The sequence below is a fragment of the Procambarus clarkii genome, chromosome 14, assembly GCF_040958095.1.
Source record: "Procambarus clarkii isolate CNS0578487 chromosome 14, FALCON_Pclarkii_2.0, whole genome shotgun sequence".
In the NCBI taxonomy this organism is placed as follows: domain Eukaryota; kingdom Metazoa; phylum Arthropoda; class Malacostraca; order Decapoda; family Cambaridae; genus Procambarus; species Procambarus clarkii.
Window position 1 is genome coordinate 33,515,330 of NC_091163.1, and position 22,417 is coordinate 33,537,746.

The 22,417-nt window shown below is 48.8% G+C and overlaps 2 protein-coding genes across 3 annotated transcripts in view; both read left to right on the forward strand.

Moving 5' to 3' along the window:
- The window catches only part of LOC138364783 (putative per-hexamer repeat protein 5), a 66,548-nt gene extending 53,107 nt beyond the window's left edge, over positions 1 to 13,441 (forward strand). The window contains exon 2 of the mRNA XM_069324757.1: positions 12,570 to 13,441. Coding sequence (XP_069180858.1) covers positions 12,570 to 13,441 — 872 coding nt within the window. The remainder of the gene's footprint in view (positions 1 to 12,569) is intronic.
- Positions 1 to 22,417, forward strand: part of LOC123752585 (uncharacterized) — a 147,806-nt gene that overhangs the window by 8,761 nt on the left and 116,628 nt on the right. The window lies entirely within an intron of this gene.

Below are 22,417 nucleotides of genomic sequence, written 5' to 3' on the forward strand. Positions count from 1 at the left end.
CTTCCTCTGCAGCAGGGATGTTCTGCGTGTGTTCTTAGGCGTTGGTCAGCCTGTGTCCTGTGATGTGCTTCTTTGTCTCGGTCTGTTGCAGTTGTTCGTGCCCCCTGGTTCGGGTCCTGTTCTGGCGGCGACCCTTCCGCCTTCTTTGGTTTTCCTAGCTTGCCCTGCCGGTTGTTGTTGTTTTTTTTTTTTTTGGGGGGGGGGGGTTCTTGCGATGTCTCGCGTCGGACCCGTCGTTTCTGAACTCCTGGCGGGCTTGCATGCTTCGGGGAGTTTTTCTGTTCGGCAGACGTTCCATCTCCTTGTGCCGCCTGGGTTTCGGTGGTCGCGCCCGAGTTCTTCTCGCGGCTCCGCCTTTTTCCTGGGCTCGGGGGGGCCTTGTCGGGGCTGCTTATGTTCTGCCTCGTGGTCTCGCCTCCGGTTGGTGGTCGGGTGGCTTCGTGGTAGGTGTCCCACCTGCGTGCTTCTCTTGGCGGCAGTATGGGGTATTTTGGCGGTCCTTCCTTTTCCTGTCCCTTCTTAGGTGGTTCCTCTTGTTAGCTTGGTTTGCTCTTGGCTTGGTTTTCTAGTGGGGGTTGGGGGCCGTCGTCTTGCCACATACTGTCGTCTCTTTTCGTGCGGCGCAGGCGGAGCCGCTTCAGCTTGCTTTCGGTCTTGGTGTTGCTTCTGCACCGTTAGTCAGCTGTCTTGTGCGTCATTTCACCTCCGGCCTGTTCGTGTGCCGCTTGCACCATCCTGGTCTCTGGTCAGCGTGCTCTGTCTTCTCCTCGGTTGGTAGTGCCCCTTCGGTTCCGGTGTGTTTTTTCGTCGGCTCTTTCCTTTGGGCCTTTGTCTCTGGGGGTAGGTTCGCTGAGTTTTCTTGCTCCTTCGATTTTAGCGTTTTGGTTGTTTGATGGCAGCAGTCTGTTTTTTCTGGCGCGGGGTGGGGCTGCTGCATTCTGGAGGGGTCCAGGGTTTGTTGGTGCTTCGTTGGTCGGGCCGGGGGTGTGTCGTTTTTGTTCAGTGGCGGCCCTCCGCTGTTGTTTGCGTGCCACGGCGTTTGGGTCCGGAGCGCGTTTTGCGTTGATCCGGTTCTGTTCTTCCCGGTTCGCGGGTGATGGTGTCCCGGGTGGTCAGCCGTGTTCTTGCGGCTCAGCTGCCTGTGTTCTTCCCTCATGCCTGTGGCGTTCGTGGCTTCGCTGCTCTCGCTGCCGTCTGGGCGACGTGGCCTTGCAGTCTTTTGGGCATGGATTTTTGGTGTTCGTAATTACCTAAGTGTAATTACCTAAGTGTAGTTACAGGATGAGAGCTACGCTCGTGGTGTCCCGTCTTCCCAGCACTCTTTGTCATATAACGCTTTGAAACTACTGACGGTCTTGGCCTCCACCACCTTCTCACTTAACTTGTTCCAACCGTCTACCACTCTATTTGCGAAGGTGAATTTTCTTATATTTCTTCGGCATCTGTGTTTAGCTAGTTTAAATCTATGACCTCTTGTTCTTGAAGTGCCAGGTCTCAGGAATCCTTCCCTGTCGATTTTATCAATTCCTGTTACTATTTTGTACGTAGTGATCATATCACCTCTTTTTCTTCTGTCTTCTAATTTTGGCATGTTTAATGCTTCCAACCTCTCCTCGTAGCTCTTGCCCTTCAGTTCTGGGAGCCACTTCGTAGCATGTCTTTGCACCTTTTCCAGTTTGTTGATGTGCTTCTTAAGATATGGGCACCACACAACAACTGCATATTCTAGCTTTGGCCTAACAAAAGTCGTGAACAATTTCATTAGTATATCGCCATCCATGTATTTAAATGCAATTCTGAAGTTAGAAAGCATCGCATAGGCTCCTTGCACAATATTCTTTATGTGGTCCTCAGGTGATAGTTTTCTATCTAGAACCACCCCTAGATCTCTTTCTTTATCAGAATTCTTTAAAGATTTCTCACATAATATATAGGTTGTATGGGGTCTATGTTCTCCTATTCCACATTCCATAATATGACATTTATTAACATTAAATTCCATTTGCCAGGTGGTGCTCCATATACTTATTTTGTCCAGGTCTTCTTGAAGGGCATGACAATCATCTAAATTTCTTATCCTTCCTATTATCTTAGCATCATCAGCAAACATGTTCATATAATTCTGTATACCAACTGGTAGATCATTTATGTACACAATAAACATCACTGGTGCAAGAACTGAACCCTGTGGTACTCCACTTGTGACATTTCTCCATTCCGATACATTGCCTCTGATTACTGCCCTCATTTTTCTATCAGTCAGAAAATTTTTCATCCATGATAGAAACTTACCTGTCACCCCTCCAATATTTTCCAGTTTCCAGAACAACCTCTTATGTGGAACTCTGTCGAAAGCCTTTTTTAGGTCCAGATATATGCAGTCAACCCAGCCATCTCTTTCCTGTAATATCTCTGTGGCCCGATCATAGAAACTGAGTAAATTCGATACACAGGATCTTCCTGATCGAAAACCATACTGTCTGTCTGATATTATATCATTTCTCTCCAGGTGTTCTACCCATTTAGTTTTGATTAGCTTTTCCAATACTTTCACTATTACACTTGTCAATGATACAGGTCTATAATTGAGGGGGTCTTCCCTGCTGCCACTTTTGTAGATTGGAACTATGTTAGCCTGTTTCCACACGTCTGCTACGATTCCTGTACACAGGGATGCCTGAAAGATCAGGTGAAGTGGAATGCTGAGCTCAGATGCACATTCTCTCAGAACCCATGGTGAAACGCCATCTGGGCCAGCTGCTTTGTTTCTCCCGAGCTCCTTTAGCATATTTTCCACTTCAACTCTAGACACCTCTATCCGCTCTATGTTGTTCTCTGGAATTCTTATTGTGTCTGGTTCTCTGAAGATTTCATTTTGTACAAACACACTTTGGAACTTTTCATTTAATGTTTCACACATTTCCTTTTCATTTTCCGTGAATCTGTTTCCCATTTTCAACCTCTGGATATTATCCTTTACCTGCAATTTGTTGTTTATGAATTTGTAGAATAGGCCCGGTTCTGTTTTACATTTATCTGCTATCCCTTTTTCAAAATTTCTTTCTGCCTCTCTCCTTACTGCTGTATAATTGTTTCTCGCATCTTTGTATCGCTGGTATGTTTGGGGGTTTGGCCTCTTCCTATACTGATTCCATTTTTGTGTCTTTTGGTCTCTTGCCCTCTCACAATTTCTGTCGAACCAATCCTGTTTTCTGGTCCTGCATCTCTGTTTTGGTATGAATGTTTGTGTGCCTTCCTCGTATAGTTTTAAAAATTTAGCATACATTTCATTTACTTCCCTGCCTAGCAACAATTCTGTCCAATTACACTCATTAAAAAAAATTCGAAGTTCCCCATAGTTGCCTCTCTTTAAATCGAGTTTATCAACTGTTTCAATGTCCCCATTTTCTTCTAGATGATATCTTAAAGCATATTTAATGTCTAACAGGACGTGATCACTCTTTCCGGGTGATGGGCCGTGCAGGGGCCTTGCTGCTCGTGGTTCTCGTGTTGTTCCCGGGATTTTCGGGGCTGTGGCGCCTTGGGTTGGCGTTTGCTGCCGGTTGTCTCGCCTCCTTGGGGGGTGCGTGGTGTCCGCCTCCCGGTTTTGTCCCTTTGACCTTCCTCTGTGGGTAGTTAGCTCCGGGGAGCCGACGGGGCTCCCCCCAGAAAACCAGCGTTGAATGTAATGAAACGCCATTTTCTGGGTGAGACCCGGAGGCTCCCCGGCAACCCTCCCTCCCTCCGGTCGGCGTTTTTCGCGTGTTTTGACATCCAGCCTCAGAACTGATGGGTGGATAGCCGGCGTGGGAGGTCTGGGGCTCCCCCTTCCCCCTCCCGGGGAGGGGGGAGCTGCGCAGACAGCGGCGCGGTGACGTATGACGTCATACTAGTTTCCTTGTTTTCTGTTGAAGAGTTCTATTCACTAGTTCGGCTTAGGTAGCAATTTTCACCAGAATAGGGGTTTGTTTTGGAATGCTTACCTTTCTGGATGCTTGACCCGGTCGATGGCAGACAGAATGCTTCCAACCACACGGGGGTTTCTATAGGCCATTGCTCCCCTTGCCTCTCTGAGGGGGCCAGGTTCTGGCTCGTGGTCCCCGGTAGGCCCTAGAACTCCATACACATGACTGATGCCAAAGTCTGACATTAGCATATCAGCCGGTAAAGCTCCGGGGAGCCTCCGGGTCTCACCCAGAAAATGGCGTTTCATTACATTCAACGCTGGTTTTATGAATATGGAGTTCCAAGAATCCGGGCCTGGTGCAGAGTGCATATGCATACTGTTTATGGCTTCAAAATCCAGTGGGGATAGGGTGACGTCTGATATATGATTTGATGTTGGTATCGTATCCATGAAAAATTCATTTGGGTTATCAATCTTTAGTGTGTTTAATGGCTTGCTGAAAACAGAGTCGTACTGCGTCCTCAGTAGCTCGCTCATTTCTTTGTTGTCATCGGTGAAAGTTCCATCTCCCTTTCGCAGTGGCTCAATACTAGATGTGGTTTTTGATCTTGATTTTGCATAGGAGAAAAAATATTTCGGATTTCTTTCTATTTCACTGATGGCCTTTTGCTCTCTTTACCTCTCCTGGGTTTTGTATGATTCTTGTAGCTTCCGTTCAATTGTTTCTATTTCTCTACCTAACCTTCTTCGCCGTTCTTGAGATAGGGTGCGACTCTCAAGTTGTTCGGCGATTCGTTTTCTTCGCCTATATAGGGAACGACGTTCCCGTTCCAATCTTCATCTCTTCCTTTTTTTTCTTAGAGGTATGCGGTTTGAACATATTTCTAGTGCTACTGAGCTTATTTTTTCCAGGCACTGATTCAGGTTTGCATTTTCTAGCTGTTCTTCCCAGTTTATTTCTGTGAAGTCCTGGTTTATTTGCTCCCAATTTATCTGTTTATTATTGAAGTTGAATTTGCTGAAATCTCCTCCAATGGGAATCTGGACTGGTTTTGAAGGTCTACTCCCCATGGTTGTCATAACTTCAAGTAAGTTGTGATCTGAGTAACAGGTATTTGTAATCATTATGTTCCTGATCAATTCATCATTATTAGTGAAAATGAGGTCCAGCGTGTTCTCCTTCCTAGTTGGTTCTACTATTTGCTGGTTTAAGGCAAACCTGTCGCACATCCGTAGCAGGTCATTTGCATGTGCCTGTTCATTTAGGCTACTTCCTGGTATTCTTTCTGATATTACTGTATTAGCCAGGTGCTTCCATTTCAGGTGCCGTAGGTTGAAGTCCCCAAGCAGGATGATGTTCGGAGCTGGATTTGTGAGGTTTTCCAAGCAGTGTTCTATTTTCATTAGTTGGTCTTTAAACTGCTGAGGGTTTGCCTCTGGTGACTGACTGTGTCACCTCCGGCGACCTGCCCGAAACGCTGCGTGTACTAGTTGCTTTACAAGAATGTAATCACTATGCTATGTAGCCTCGCAATCCCAATGTACCTTCTTGTATATATATTAATAAATAATAAATAATAGTAATAAATAAATAGTCTAGATAAAAAACCAGCTGCAAACTCATCGAACATCCTCACCTCACAGGACGGCCAGTCATACATGGAATCAGGAGAGAACAAAATACTTAAGGCTGACCTATTAGCTCCCACTGACAAAATCTGGGTACAGCACAAGAATATCTTCAATATTCCTGAGTGTATGAAGTAATTACAGAGCTCAAAGTGCCTCATATCATCTGGTATGAAGTCACTGATACTGTAACAGGGCAATCACAGATATAGTGTTGGAGAGTATGTCCTCCCAAGTAAGACTGAAAACAGATGTTTTTTCTGGGGGGAGCCCCGTCGGCTCCCCGGAGCTTTACCGGCTGATATGCTAATGTCAGACTTTGGCATCAGTCATGTGTATGGAGTTCTAGGGCCTACCGGGGACCACGAGCCAGAACCTGGCCCCCTCAGAGAGGCAAGGGGAGCAATGGCCTATAGAAACCCCCGTGTGGTTGGAAGCATTTTATGTCTGCCATGACCGGGTCAAGCATCCAGAAAGGTAAGCATTCCAAAACAAACCCCTATTCTGGTGAAAATTGCTACCTAAAGCCGAACTAGTGGATAGAACTCTTCAACAGAAAACAAGGAAACTAGCATGACGTCATACGTCACCGCGCCACTGTCTGCGCAGCTCCCCCCTCCCCGGGAGGGGGAAGGGGGAGCCCCAGACCTCCCACGCCCGCTATCCACCCATCAGTTCTTCGGCTGATGCTATAGGCACCGGTTATGTGCTCCGGCTCCAGTGGTTGTTTCAGCACTGTACCTAGAGTGTGGTGTCTGTTTTCTAGGTGGTGCGTGAGCCGGGAGTGATTCTCCAGTACTCGGGATGCATGCGCCTAGGGTTCCCTTCCCTAGGTGCCCTGTAAGTACTGCCCTTGGGGCTTGGGGCCACCTTCCACAAGTTCCTTGGGTCCTGTCCCTGCTTGGCCGTTTACTGCTTGGTTTTCGGCCGCTCTTTGTGTGCTCGGGTGTTCTGTCTCCCTTGTTCGCCATAGAGTAAGGGGCAGTTTTTGCACTGGTGGGGCGCAGGGTACTGTGCAGCTTGTCTTTACCAATCATAGCGGCCGGCTCTGTTCCGCTTGGGTACGCTGTCCTCTTGCGGGGTTTTCTTTTTCTTTTTGTTTATTTACCTGGTGGGGGGGGGGGGGTCTGCCTTCGTTCTTGCCCCTTGTGTCCTTTGTGTCCTGAGTATTTTCGGGTGGTACCCCCTGCTAGGTCCCCGTGAGTGTACACGTCCTGGGGGTTCAGCTCTTAGAAAGTTGTTTGGTAGCTTTGGGTGCCGGTTAGCAGTACCCTGCCTGGGATTACCTGAGCGCGAGTCCTCTTATAGTAAACGCTCGGGACCCTGGGAAACCCCTGGGGGCGTGCGGGTCCGATGGATGTGACCCCAGAGTCCCCCCCTCGCTTCCAGCGAGTTTGAGGGTTGCTCTCACCCTTTGTCTCTGGGTGACTCTCTGTTTTGCCTCCGTCTGCTGCCTGTGGGGTCGGTGGCACCTTCGACCCGGAGTCCTGCGAGTTTGGTTGCTCGTTGTGGCTCGGTTACCCAGTTGTGCTAACAACGCGGGTGCGGGCAGCAGGGGCGTTGCACTTGAGCCTTGGTGGTGGCAACGTTCTCGTGGTTTCCTCCCCGGGAGCCCCGGGGCTGCCCCGTTGTAGTTCGTTTTGGGACTTGGGGGTGTTGGTTGCTTCGGTTCCATCCACGCCCCCTTGTCTTTCCCCTGGATCACCCTTCCTGCCTGCATCCGGTTCCTTACCGTCTGTAGGTTCGGGGCGGGGTTTTTGATGGTGTTGAGACTCGGGCAGTCTCGGGGAATTCCCCTTCCGGGGTAGTGACGGGGGCATTTGAGCCTGTTCCTCCAGCCATGTTGTACGAGTCTGCCAGTGGGCTCCCTTCCTTAGTGTTTTCACGGCTGCTCCGGTTTTCTGGTACGGCCGGGGCTTTGGGGGAACGGCTCGACCCCGGGGCCTGTTGTGTAGGTTCCCGGGGCTGGGGGGGGGGGCTGACTTGGGGGCCTTGGCCCCGTTGGATCCCGTGGGTTTTTTTTTATTCCCCTCTAGGCGGGGCTTGTGGTTACGCGGAGTGGAGTCTTTCCTCCCCACTCACCATACGGGTTGTTGGGCGTCGGCCCCTCCCCGGGCTCATTTCCTTGGCCTTTGAGTCGGTTGGTTCCGTCCTGTGGGTGGATGTTTCCTCCCACCCCTTTTTGGGACGGTGTTTTCGTCATGTTTCCCCGTTTGATGGGGTTCTGCGTGACTTCTGATCTCGGGTGCGCCTGCGCCTTCGTGTGCCTTCGGGACTAGTGTTGGCTTCTGTGTTCTCGAGGGTACGGGAAGATTTTTCGCTACTTCCCGCATTATTGGAACGTCTGTTGGCTCCTCGTCCTTGTCGCCCTGTTTGGGCTGCTTGTCGCCCGGTTGGGCTGCTTGTCGCCCGGTTGGGCTGCTTGTCGCCCGGTTGGGCTGCTTGTCGCCCGGTTGGGCTGCTTGTCGCCCGGTTGGGCTGCTTGTCGCCCGGTTGGGCTGCTTGTCGCCCGGTTGGGCTACTTGTCGCCCGGTTGGGCTACTTGTCGCCCGGTTGGGCTACTTGTTGCCCGGTTGGGCTGTTTGTCGCCCGGTTGGGCTGCTTGTCGCCCGGTTGGGCTACTTGTCGCCCGGTTGGGCTACTTGTCGCCCGGTTGGGTTCCTTTTTGGGCTCTTTGCTTCTTTGGCCGGTTTTATTGTTCCTGCTTCCTCTTTTGGCTACTTTTCTCGTGCAGTAGTCCTGGCTGGCGCCTTCCTGCAAGGAGGGTGTGCGGTTCGGCCAGCGTGTTATGCGCATGCGCCGTGGAGTTTGTTTTGGTCTGGGCGGTGTTTCAGTGCTGGTGTTTTGCGCCTTTTTTGCTTGAGTGCTTCGCCTCTCGTTCTTCTCCCTGGCTGCGGTATGTGCCCCTTCGCGCCGGGGGTGTCCTGGTTCCCAGTTGTGGGGAGGACACCGCGGTTTTCCCTGTGTCATGGGTGTGGACCGCCTCCTTCGCCTCTCCCTGTTCTCCTGCGGGTCCGGCAGGGTCCGGCTCTGGCGTCTTCACCTGGCGGTGCTCCCTGGTTCTTCTGGGCACGGTTGAGTTGTGTCAAGTTCGTGCCACCGTTCGCCAGGTGAGTTCCTGCGGTCTGGCGTCTTTTGGCCGGGCGCTGGATGCGGTGTTGTTTATATACCTGTCTTTATATAGGTATATTTTTGTACAACTGAGACCGTTCGCACACCAGTGCCTGTCCCTCTTTCAACCCTTCCTGTCCCCCTCATGTGCATGTCCAACCCATGCTGGAGTCATTCAGGGGACCCTCCTTTTTTAATGCTGTGAGGTGTGGGGGTTGTAGGGTTGGTTCTGTACTCACCTGGTAAGGCTCCTGGCTGTGCTTGCAGGATTTGAGCTCTGGCTCTTGGGTCCCGCCTATCTGGTAGAACTTGCGGGATAGTACCAGTGGAGTGCAGTGGTGCTATTGGCACATTTGGGGAACACTGTATTACCATCAGAGGTCTGTGCTTGTTACACGACCTACTTGCGAGCATAAGCTTTCTTGCTGGTTCGTCTGTGGACTTCCAGGGCGCACTAGCCTGTTTTCGTATGGCAGTTCCGGCCCGTCCTGGTTGTGGGGGTATGTGGGCCGGTGGACTGCTCCTAGCAGCTGCCTGGTGGGCCACCCTCTGGCCGGTCTAGCCTGGCCTTGGGCCGGGCATGAGGTGTGAAAGAGCTCCCAGTACCTCATCCAGCAGGTATCGAGCGGGGTTTCTCCGCCGTCGGTCGCCTGGTGCAGGTTTCTGGGCCTGCAGGGTTTTGTCGTGTCTCCGTTGGCCCTGTCTGGGGTCTGCCTGCTCCGTTCTCTGCCTTTGCAGAAGGGAGTTGCTATTTACATGTTGCATGTTGCAGTGGTGCCTGTTGCTGCTTCTGCAGGTGTGCATTGGTACCGTGTTTCACGGTGGCGTGTCCTTGTTCCTGTATCCGGTTGTGGAGTGGCACTTTGCTGCCGTTTTGTGCCTGGGGATTGCGTGGGGTTTTTTCTGTCCCTGCCTGATTGTCCGCCCCTGGTTGTTCTCCTGGGGTTTTTGTGCTTCTGCTCTTTCTTCCTGCCTCCTCTGCAGCAGGGATATTCTGCGTGTGTTCTTAGGCGTTGGTCAGCCTATGTCCTGTGATGTGCTTCTTTGTCTCGGTCTATTGCAGTTGTTCGTACCCCTTGGTTCGGGTACTGTTCTGGCGGCGACCCTTCCGCCTTCTTTGGTTTCCTAGCTTGCCCTGCCGGTTGGTTTTTTTTGGGGGGGGGTCTTGCGATGTCTCGCGTCGGACCCGTCGTTTCTGAACTCCTGGCGGGCTTGCATGCTTTGGGGATTTTTTTCTGTTCGGCAGACGTTCCATCTCCTTGTGCCGCCTGGGTTTCGGTGGTCGCGCCCGAGATCTTCCCGCGGCTCCGCCTTTTTCCTGGGCTCGGAGGGGCCTTGTCGGGGCTGCTTATGTTCTGCCTCCCGGTCTCGCCTCCGGTTGGTGGTCGGGTGGCTTCGTAGTAGGTGTCCCACCTACGTGCTTCTCTTGGCAGCAGTATGGGGTATTTTGGCGGTCCTTCCTTTTCCTGTCCCTTTTTAGGTGGTTACTCTTGTTAGCTTGGTTTACTCTCGGCTTGGTTTTCTGGTGGGGGTTGGGGGCCGTCGTCTTGCCGCATACTGTCGCCTCTTTTCGTGTGGTGCGGGCGGAGCCGCTTCAGCTTGCTTTCGGTCTTGGTGTTGCTTCTGCACCGTTAGTCAGCTGTCTTGTGCGTCGTTTCACCTCCGGCCTGTTCGTGCGCCGCTTGCACCATCCTGGTCTCTGGTCAGCGTGCTCTGTCTTCTCCTCGGTTGGTAGTGCCCTTTCGGTTCCGGTGTGTTTTTTCGTCGGCTCTTTCCTTTGGGCCTTTGTCTCTGGGGGTCGAGTCACTGAGTTTTCTTGCTCCTTCGGTTTTAGCGTTTTGGTTGTTTGGGGGCAGCAGTCTCCATCTTTTCTGGCGCGGGGTAGGGCTGCTGCATTCTGGAGGGGTCCAGGGTTTGTTGGTGCTTCGTTGGTCGGGCCGGGGTTGTGTCGTTTTTGTGTTCAGTGGCGGCCCTCCGCTGTTGTTTGCGTGCCACGGCGTTTGGGTCCGGAGCGCGTTTTGCGTTGATCCAGTTCTGTTCTTCCCGGTTCGCGGGTGATTGTGTCCCGGGTGGTCAGCCGTGTTCTTGCGGCTAAGCTGCCTGTGTTCTTCCCTCATGCCTGTGGCGTTCATGGCTTCACTGCTTTCGCTGCCGTCTGGGCGACGTGGCCTTGCTGCTCGTGGTTCTCGTGTTGTTCCCGGGATTTTCGGGGCTGTGGCGCCTTGGGTTGGCGTTTGCTGCCGGTTGTCTCGCCTCCTTGGGGGGTGCGTGGTGTCCGCCTTCCGGTTCTGTCCCTTTGACCTTCCTCTGTGGGTAGTTAGCTCCGGGGAGCCGACGGGGCTTCCCCCAGAAAACCAGCGTTGAATGTAATGAAACGCCATTTTCTGGGTGAGACCCGGAAGCTCCCCGGCAACTCTATCTCCCTCCGGTCGGCGTTTTTCGCGTGTTTTGACATCCAGCCTCAGAACTGATGGGTGGATAGCCGGCATGGGAGGTCTGGGGCTCCCCCTTCCCCCTCCCGGGGAGGGGGGAGCTGCGCAGACAGCGGCACGGTGACGTATGACGTCATGCTAATTTCCTTGTTTTCTGTTGAAGAGTTCTATCCACTAGTTCGGCTTTAGGTAGCAATTTTCACCAGAATAGGGGTTTGTTTTGGAATGCTTACCTTTCTGGATGCTTGACCCGGTCGATGGCAGACATAGAATGCTTCCAACCACATGGGGGTTTCTATAGGCCATTGCTCCCCTTGCCTCTCTGAGGGGGCCAGGTTCTGGCTCCTGGTCCCCGGTAGGCCCTAGAACTCCATACACATGACTGATGCCAAAGTCTGACATTAGCATATCAGCCGGTAAAGCTCCGGGGAGCCTCCGGGTCTCACCCAGAAAATGGCGTTTCATTACATTCAACGCTGGTCTTTTACCTAGATGGTTAAAACCCATGGAACCGCCTACCCGCTGAAGCCGTACCTGCCAAAATCTAGCTAGAAAATATCATTAGGACAATTAGCGGGGCTTAACAAGCCCCTGGCTTTTTGTCCTCGTTGAGGCCACTACATAGTTAGTGGCCCTTGGGTAAATTTAGGTAAATATATACGTAAATAGATACCATCGCTCCTCAAGTCTTGGGAGCGAGAAGGGGAGCTATACACTATCTCATAGAATTATGTAGGTAAACAAAAAATGTAACATATTTGTATACTACAATGTCGGTGCTGACTGTACAAGTAGAAAAAAACATTGTTTTACTTCAAAATATACTAATTTTATAAGAAAATTTGACGTAAATATGTCGCAAGTGGTCACGGATAAGCTCTGATATGGCAGCGTCGTGATTGGCTATAGCTGTAAGGTGAAAAATGTTACCTTCTCTCTGATTGGCCAACCTAAAAGCGTAGTGACATCTAGTGAGACCTAAGTGAACTACTTAGAAATCTTCGTAAGTTTACTTCTCTGAATTGCCCTTTGGCGCGTTCTTAGCCGGCACTTAGGAACCTTCGTAGCAAACCAACCGACGAAGAAATACATGGAGCTACGTGAATCTAGGTCCTTGTTCCTCGCACTCTCATCATCCACCATAAGTACTTGAGTGCTGTATGCTCCACCATTGTCTTACATAGGCCTATGCAAGTGTTGGCATATGGACATAGGCCTATGGAATTGCTGGGGCTTGGACATTGACTTATCAAATTGTTAGTGTTTGGACTATATTGATCTAATCACCGACCTGGAAAGTGAGGTACTGCCTCTGCTGGTTAACCGAGAAAGATACAGACAAATGTCCAAATACTGATGACCTTCCAGATATTGGTGACCATCCAAATAATGGCGACCATCCGGATGCTGGCGGCTGGGTAGAGGTAACTGTCAGGATATTGGAGGCCAATCAGGTACTGGAAACCATCTGGATATTGGTGACCATTCAGGTACTGGAAACCATCTGGATATTGGTGACCATTCAGGTACTGGAAACCATCTGGATATTGGTGACCATTCAGGTACTGGAAACCATCTGGATATTGGTGACCATTCAGGTACTGGAAACCATCTGGATATTGGTGACCATTCAGGTACTGGAAACCATCTGGATATTGGTGACCATTCAGGTACTGGAAACCATCTGGATATTGGTGACCATTCAGGTACTGGAAACCATCTGGATATTGGTGACCATTCAGGTACTGGAAACCATCTGGATATTGGTGACCATTCAGGTACTGGAAACCATCTGGATATTGGTGACCATTCAGGTACTGGAAACCATCTGGATATTGGTGACCATTCAGGTACTGGAAACCATCTGGATATTGGTGACCATTCAGGTACTGGAAACCATCTGGATATTGGTGACCATTCAGGTACTGGAAACCATCTGGATATTGGTGACCATTCAGGTACTGGAAACCATCTGGATATTGGTGACCATTCAGGTACTAGACACCATCTGGATATTGGTGACCATTCAGGTACTAGACACCATCTGGATATTGGTGACCATTCAGGTACTGGAAACCATCTGGATATTGGTGACCATTCAGGTACTAGACACCATCTGGATATTGGTGACCATTCAGGTACTGGAAACCATCTGGATATTGGTGACCATTCAGGTCCTGGAAACCATCTGGATATTGGTGACCATTCAGGTACTGGTAACCGTCCTGATAGTGGCAACCATCCAGTTACTGGCAACTGTCTGGTTACTGGTGACTGTCCAGATAATGGTAACCTTTCAGATGCTAGCACCTGTCCAGATATGGCAACTGTCCGGATACTGGGACCTGTTCAGATATGGTAATTGTCTGGTGACAATTGACTGGTGATTGTCCAAATTGTGGCAATCTTTCAAATACTGGCAACTGTTCAGTTACTGGCAGCTGTTCAGTTTCTGGTAACTGTCCAGATACTGACGACCCCTCTAGATACTGAGACCCTCTAGATACTGTGACCCTCTAGATACTGTGACCCTCTAGATACTGTGACCCTCTAGATACTGTGACCCTCTAGATACTGTGACCCTCTAGATACTGTGACCCTCTAGATACTGTGACCCTCTAGATAATGGTGACCATTCAGATATTGGTGACCATCCAGATGCTAGTAACCAGACATTGGTGACTGGTCACTGGCAATTGTAGAGTTACTGGTGACTATCCATATACTGGCAACCATCCAAAGATATTTTGTGTAGTGCATCCTGGTGTTCAGGGACTTTCTTGTTTGACACTCAGACAATTGGGTATGGCTCGCAGCAGGTTTCTGGAGTTTTGTGTCTCATCCCATTTTGGGTGGATGGCCTGGCTCAGGTGCCTGGCCCGGTGCTGGGGTCCCATCATGGTGCCTGGCCCAGTGCTGGGGTCCCATCGTGGTGCCTGGCCCGGTGTTGAGGTCCCATCGTGGTGCCTGGCCCGGTGCTGGGGTCCCATCATGGTGCCTAGCCCGGTGTTGAGGTCCCATCGTGGTGCCTGGCCCGGTGTTGAGGTCCCATCGTGGTGCCTGGCCTGGTGCTGGGGTCCCATCATGGTGCCTAGCCCGGTGTTGAGGTCCCATCGTGGTGCCTGGCCCGGTGCTGGGGTCCCATCATGGTGCCTAGCCCGGTGTTGAGGTCCCATCATGGTGCCTGGCCCGGTGCTGGGGTCCCATCATGGTGCCTGGCCCGGTGCTGGGGTCCTATCGTGGTTCCTGGCCAGGTGCTGGGGGTACCATTGTGGTTTCTGTGTTTTTCTTGTGAGTTTTGTCTTCAGTTTTTTGGAAGATTTTAATTTTGATTCAAAATGAAGATTCTTCATTTTGGAAAAAAATGCAGAATAGAACCAGTGAAGAGCAGGGGTGCCATAGGCACAATCAGAGAACACTGTATAAACATCAGAGGTCCACGGTTGTTCAACATCCTCCCGTGAGCTTAAGAAATATTGCTGGAACAACCGTGGACACCTTCAAGAGAAAACTAGATAATTTTCTCCAAGGAGTGCTGAACCAACCGGACTGTGGTGGATATGTGGGCCTGCGGGTCGCTGCAAGCAACAGCCTAGCGGACCAAACTCTCACAAGTCAAGCCTGGCCTCGGGCCAGGCTTGGGGAGTAGAAGAACTCCCAGAACCCCATCATCCAGATATCAACCAACCAGGTATCAACCAGTTCTGGGGTTTCTTCATACCTCTATTTCTTCAAAGGAAAGGGTGGGGAAGAGGGTTGTATTCTTTCCTCTTCCAGATAACTATGCGGGAATGCAGGCAAAAGACACTGGCACTGTCGCAGAAAATTCGGGTTAATTTCGTGTCAACCCAACACTACATTGCCTAACTGCTGTCTAGCAAGAGATAAGTGCATGGAGACTTAATATGCCATAACTCACAGGAAACTTCAACAGTAATCAACCATAAATAACCAATTTTCATTTTGCCTGTTTATGTATGACCCTGCTGCCAGGCGTACACTATATGCTTAACCCACCTCCACTACCAATCTCCACGTATCTACCTCTGTAAACATTGCCAAGTATCTACCACCGTAAGCATGTCTAAACCTGGCAACAAGCAAGGTAGAGGTGCCTCTCGCCCATTCAACTTGTTACCAAGAGACCCAAATGAAACAACGGCAACACTGGGATCATCGCCAGTGTTGGTAAACACAGCACCTGGCGTTACCAACACTTTCTCCCAGCTGCTGCCAACGACTCAACTCAAAACTCAAGCTGTGGAATTCACTCAATCTATGCCTCCCTGTATAAATTTCAAACCATTGCGGGACAACAAATGGCTGAAGAAACTACACAATTTAGTGTAGATTGTGTAGTTTCAATCTAGTTTCCTCGGAAGCAATTGAGGCCCTCCAAGCCACGGTCTCCCATCAACAACAAACTATGTCCGCCTCCTTTAATCTTCGATGACCAACAATCAAGCAATTCACAAGTGACACAATGGAGCAAATAAATAAGATTATGACCAGGGGAAATGCAACCAGGATAAAGCGACATCCATCAAAAGCTGGAAAAATAAATAAATCTCCAGATGCACCAGGTGGCATCTGAAGACGCCTTAGAACAACAACAACTTCACGACTCTCTGATCATTAGCTCTGCGGATCTACCAGAGGAACTACAAGGTGAGAACTGCTGTAATGTAGCCCACGCCCTTAATTATTTTAAAGATCAAAGTCTACGTTGATATCAAATCAGCTGTGAGGAAAGATTAAAACAGTCCCCACAGCATTACGTGAATGCTCATCAAACTTGCAAATCAGGCTGCTAAGTATGACCTCATACAAACAGCTGCAAAGCAAAAAACCAACCTCTATATAAATGAGTGCCTTACCAAGCAGCATGGATCCCTCCTCTACAGACTGCATCAAATTCACCAACAAAACCCAGATGTTATTAAGCAGTGCTACACTAGGAATGGAACGATCATTGTAAAGAAGGAAAGAGCAGGAAGAAGATATGAAATAAAGTGTGACCAACAACTACTGACCTTTAATGACTGTGGCATATCTGAAAACCAGAATCTTTCCAATGCCAATACTGAAAATATCTCATGAGTGTCTGAGCCTAACCTGGCCTAACCTTGTCCAAGGTGCTGTCTTTCACTCTATTGGTTAAATAATGCTCTCTCATCCATAAAAGTTCCTAACATCTCAGTAAAGTCTCCATGTACTTATGTAAGCATCTACCTCAGTATCTTAGTAAAATCTTACTCAAATGTATTATCTTACTGTGTTATCTTTAAATTTAATGGTATTTTGATTTATATTAGTCATTTATTGGATTTAATTAATTGAGTTCATATTTTTCTTAAGTTTATAATAATAATAATAATAATAATTTATTTAGGAACAGTATATACAAAGTTGCAGAGTTACAGTACAAACATTCTGTTAGATTTAAAGATAGAGCTAGTACATACAATACATTAATTTATATTAATTATAGGATCATAACTAAGCTAATTATAGTTAATTATCATTAAAGACTATATTACTTTATGACTATTTAAGTCAGTATTAATTAATTAAGATTAACCTTGTAATTTTTTTGTCTTTATTAATTCCATATTCTTATTGAACATTATTCTTGTCAATCTTTATTGATTTTTGTTTTTACTTGTGTATCCTTCTTGTCTAACTACAGTGATCTTTATTTGACTTTTTTGTGTGTGTTTTTGTTATAGTTATTTGATATTTACAGCAGATATAGTATTTTAGTGTTGTGTAATTGCTTGCCTTATTGTATCTTGACTCCATTGCATCTACATGCAAGCTGATATTGATCCTCAACTAAATCTGCTCTCACACATCTACAATAACCACCATATTGATCATCACTACTGCACCTATTACACACCAAACTTTGCACAAAACAAAAAAAAAAAACTCCAAAATAACACTTGCCTATCAGTTTTCAACCAAAATGTCAAATAACTTGGTAAAAAATTTGATGATATAAATGCACTATTCACAGCATTAGGTACTAAACTATCACTTATTATTTTAACAGAGACCTGGCTAAGTAAAGACTATACTCAACTTTACTTTTTACTTACTTTACTGTGCCACACACTCCAGTTCTATTTTCAATCAAGAACTTAGCTAGCAAGGGACTTGTATAGTAGTTATCTGTGTATAAAATGTGGCCCTTGTTCATCCATGGTGCCATCAGTAACTTTACCACACTACCTGAGAAACCATGTTGGTCGTTACCGGGAATGTCTACATTGCTAATAGAATACAGAATCATGTGTAACACGTATCCTGTTTCACAGTCACAAAGAACAACGAATTTCAATCCAAATCTGTTGCGTTTGGAGGGAATATACTGCTTGAACCCAACACATCCTTTGAAAAGCACAAGGGATTCGTCAATCACCAGCTTCTGTGCTGGTACGTTGAAATATCTGTGCTTTCCAATCACTTCATTCATAATATGCCTGACTCTCCAAAGTCTATCAACGTCTGTCTGGTTTTCATTACTTGCAAAATGAAGACACCTGAGGAGTATCTGAAACCTGTCTTGGGACATATATTTCCCGAACAAAGGTGTTGGAACAATCTGGTCTTTGCTCCAATAATCTAATATGTTTTACACAATGTTTCATCAACATACATAGTGCCAAAAATACATATATTTCACCTACAGTAGTGTTTTTCCAATGCCGTAATCGTGAAAATTGTTATATTTTTTTCCGATGAGGTGACCTGCATGAAGGTTCGTTTCGTGTACAATATATTCCATGAGCGTCTCATCATTAAATGCTGCAAAATAGTCTATTTCACACATGTCCTCACCAGTATCAGGGAAAAGGTTTGTAATACCATCACTCCACACAAGTACACCTGGTGTCCGGGCGAGACAAAACACCGGCACTACGGCGAGGAATCGTTGCACACCATGTACCAGGAGCTGAAGCCTGTCTACACAAAGTACGGGTGCTATGCGAACATGAGGTAATATCACGTGAACATGAGGGTCTTGGTTCCTCATGTGGTGCTATGCAGCGGCGCTTGGCTGGGCGAGATGCTGCTGACACGACAAAATCTCGCTTGGTAACACCACTGGCACTAGCGACAGGCATGGTAATACTATGCTCTGAATCCACCTCATTAAAACCAGAAAAAGAGTCACCTTCCTCTGACTCTAAATAAGTACAAGAACTGTGTGGTTGTGCACGAATTGCAGTAGACACTGGGTGAGGAGGCACTGGTGAGCGTGTAGGCCCTGCAATGGGAGGAGGCTGTATCTCAAATTCACTCTCTGTGCTACTATCATCGGTCAATTGTGTGTAGTGCTTATCAATGTCAGAGTCATCAATACCACATTCCTCACCATCAGAAAATAATTCACTAGTTATTTGCTCTTGAGTAAGTGATTGAGTGGTGCGTGCTCGAGAGGCGTTTGGCCGTGCGCTCACCATGGTGACTGCTGGGTAGCTGAGGCTTCCCACGCGTTGGTGGCGGAGCTGGATTTTTTTCAAAATGGCGGCTGTTTACTATAGCCTCTGGGCAGCGTATGGGGAGCCCCACCCCCTACCCCGCTGGCTATTCAAATCTTACTTGGTACTTCATCACGTCATATGATGTGATGCGCACTTTTGCGTAAGTTACTCAAAACATCATATGACGTGTTGTGCAGCTTAATGGTTAAGTGAAGGAGTATTACCTGATGCTTGGACAAAGAGTGTTATTGTTCATATCCCCAAACCACACTCAGATAATTATAGGCCCATATCTCTAACATCGTGTGTTTGTAAAGTGCTTGAACACATTGTCCTTAACAGACTCACGTATCGTATACAGGGGCACCTGTCTCCCCAACTGTTTGGATTTATGCCTGGGCTCAGTACACAACACTGTTTTCCTGACTACTTCGCTCATATTGAAGCTTCCCCTCAAGCCGTCTTCATTGAGCTAGCAGCAGCTATTGATACAGCAAACAGGGAAATCATGCTAGAACAGCTTGCTGAGCTGGGAACACAAGGAAAATTACTGAAATGGATAAAGGGCTATTTGTCTAATCGAACAGCATATGTTTTGTTTAACCACTGTACGGTTCTGCATTAAAATATGACAACCCCTTGGTGCACAGAAAATAAATTCTTTACAAAAAATTATTTTCTCTTATTATATTGTTAAAATAGTCTCTGATCATGGGAAGCTAAAAAAAAAAATATTGTATGTGACATACTTTAGCTGCGATGGCCCCTGGGGCCATCGCAGCTAAAGGGACCCAGGGGCCCCTGGGCCCTGGAAAGTTGAGCAAATTATGGGCGCTGAGCGATGGAGCGCTCAAGGTCACTAGGCCCCACCACCCTGTTAGAGGTAGTTGCCGCGAATATAATGTTTCACAAATATTTTGATGTTTCTCATTCGTTTTTTCTCTTTTTTTGCTGTAATAATAATCTTGAAGTTGGTGACTGCCAGCTAAGAAAAAGTGATCAAATACTCTCAGTTAGGTGGAAAGACGAGAGAAGTGAACTTGCTGACAACCGTTCATGATGGTACAATGGTGAACAGTGGCAAGGTGAACCGAGTAACAAAACAACCAGTATATAAGCCAGATTGTCTTCTTGACTATAATATCAACATGCGTTTGGTTGATAAACGTGACATGATGGTGGGCGCTGTTGAGTGTGTTAGGAAAACATTGAAGTGGATGAGAAAAGTGTTTTTCCATCTGGTTGACGTAAGCATGCTGAACAGCTACAATATGTATCTGGTGAAAACTGGACGTAAACCAAGTTTCCGTTTGTTTGGTTTTACACTTGTGACAAAGTTACTAACAAAGTTTGGCAAAGAAATTCCTGGCATACAAAGACCCCATCATGAACCCAGTGTTGCAACATGCTGCTACACCCAGGCTCACTTACACGGAGGCCTTTCAAGCACATAGGCAGGCTAGCAGGCAGGGAGGCAGGCTGGCAGGCAGACTGGCTGGCAGGCAGACTGGCTGGCAGGCAGGCAGGCAGGCAGGCAGGCAGGCTGGCCAGCAGGCAGGATAGCAGGCAGGCTGGCTGTCTGACTGCCTTTCCCTCCCTCCCTAATTCTCCCATTCTCCCTCCTAGCATCTCTCCTTACCTTCCCCTCGCTCCCTGTCTCACTAATTCTCCCCCTCTCCCACTATTTCTCCTCTCACTAATCCCCACCCCCCCCCCTCTCTTGGTGGAGTGGTGAGGGAGGCAGTAAGGAAGGATTTGCTGACCAGGCGATGGTTGCCAAACTTATCGCCCATATTGTATTACAAATTTTAATCTTAGTTATAAAATATTTATGCCAAAATGTTAATTTTCATATATTAATATACATTATTAATCCTTAACATGTTATATGATTTCCTATTTATTAATTAAACAAATATAGTTTTATTTATAAATTATGCACAGTTGGTATCTGTGAGCAGGCGCTGACAGACATATCCGCCTCTACACAGCCTCCACCCCGTTAGTAGTTCCCGACCCTGTTAGTAGCTCCCGCTCCTCCATAGCCTGCTGTTCTCATGTTATGAGGAAGGCAGTGAGGGAGGGACGGCAGGCATTGAGGGGGAGAGGCAGTGAGGCATTGAGGGGGAAGAGGCAGTGAGGCATTGAGGGGGAGAGGCAGTGAGGCATTGAGGGGGAGAGGCAGTGAGGCATTGAGGGGGAAAGGCAGTGAGGCATTGAGGGGGAGAGGCAGTGAGGCATTGAGGGGGAGCGGCAGTGAGGGGGGAGAGGCAGTGAGGGGGGGAGAGGCATTGAGGGGGAGAGGCAGTGAGGGGGGAGGCAGTGAGGGGGAGAGGCAGTGAGGCATTGAGGGGGAGAGGCAGTGAGGCATTGAGGGGGAGAGGCAGTGAGGCATTGAGGGGGGAGAGGCAGTGAGGCATTGAGGGGGAGAGGCAGTGAGGCATTGAGGGGGAGAGGCAGTGAGGCATTGAGGGGGAGAGGCAGTGAGGCATTGAGGGGGGGAGGCAGTGAGGCATTGAGGGGGAGAGGCAGTGAGGGGGAGAGGCAGTGAGGCATTGAGCGGGAGAGGCAGTGAGGCATTGAGGGGGGGAGGCAGTGAGGCGTTTAGGGGGAGAAGCAGTGAGGCATTGAGAGGGAGAGGCAGTGAGGCATTGAGGGGGGGAGGCAGTGAGGGGGGAAAGGCAATGAGGGGAGAGGCAGTGAGGCATTGAGGGGGAGAGGCTGTGAGGCATTGAGGGGTGGAGGCAGTGAGGCATTGAGCGGGAGAGGCAGTGAGGCATTGAGGGGTGGAGGCAGTGAGGGGGAGAGGCAGTGAGGGGGGGAGAGGCAGTGAGGGGGAGGCAGTGAGGGGGAGAGGCAGTGAGGCATTGAGGGGGGAGGCAGTGAGGGGGGAGAGGCAGTGAGGGGGGAGGCAGTGAGGGGGAGGCAGTGAGGGGGAGATGCAGTGGGGGGGGGGGAGAGGCAGTGGGGGGGGAGGCAGTGAGGGGGGAGGCAGTGAGGGGGAGAGGCAGTGAGGGGGGGAGAGGCATTGAGGGGGAGAGGCAGTGAGGGGGAGGCAGTGAGGCATTAAGGGGGAGAGGCAGTGAGGGGGGAGACAGTGAGGGGGGGAGAGGCAGTGAGGGGGAGAGGCAGTGAGGGGGGGAGAGGCAGTGAGGGGGGGAGAGGCAGTGAGGGGAGAGGCAGTGAGGGGGGAGAGGCAGTGAGGGGAGAGGCAGTGAGGGGGAGAGGCAGTGAGAGATAGAAGGAAGCAGTGAGGGAGGGAAGGGTGGGGGTGAGTGAATGCAATTACACAATGAACTTTATTTCATTTGTTGCATTTATGCTATGAATATGTCGATTTTTTCCCTTATAATTTTTTGTTAAATTTAAAAAAAAATCTGTCCATTTTCCTCCATTTCTCGTTTACGAACTTACACGATAACTGACGGGTCTCGTCCCCAAGGGGCTCGGAAACCAAGTGGTGCTCTGTACTAGGTACGACATATAAATAAATATATAATATATATATATATATATATATATATATATATATATATATATATATATATATATATATATATATATATATAACTGAAAACTCACACCCCAGAAGTGACTCGAACCCATACTCCCAGGAGCAACGCAACTGGTATGTACAAGACGCCTTAATCCACTTGACCATCACGACCGGACATAATGAGGTGATAGCCGAAGCTATTTGAACCACCCCACCGCCGGCACTCGGATGGTAATCTTGGGCATAGCATTTTACCAAATCACCTCATTCTTTGGGGCACACGTGAGGAACACAAATGCGAACAAGCCTGAATGGTCCCCAGGACAATATGCAACTGAAAACTCACACCCCA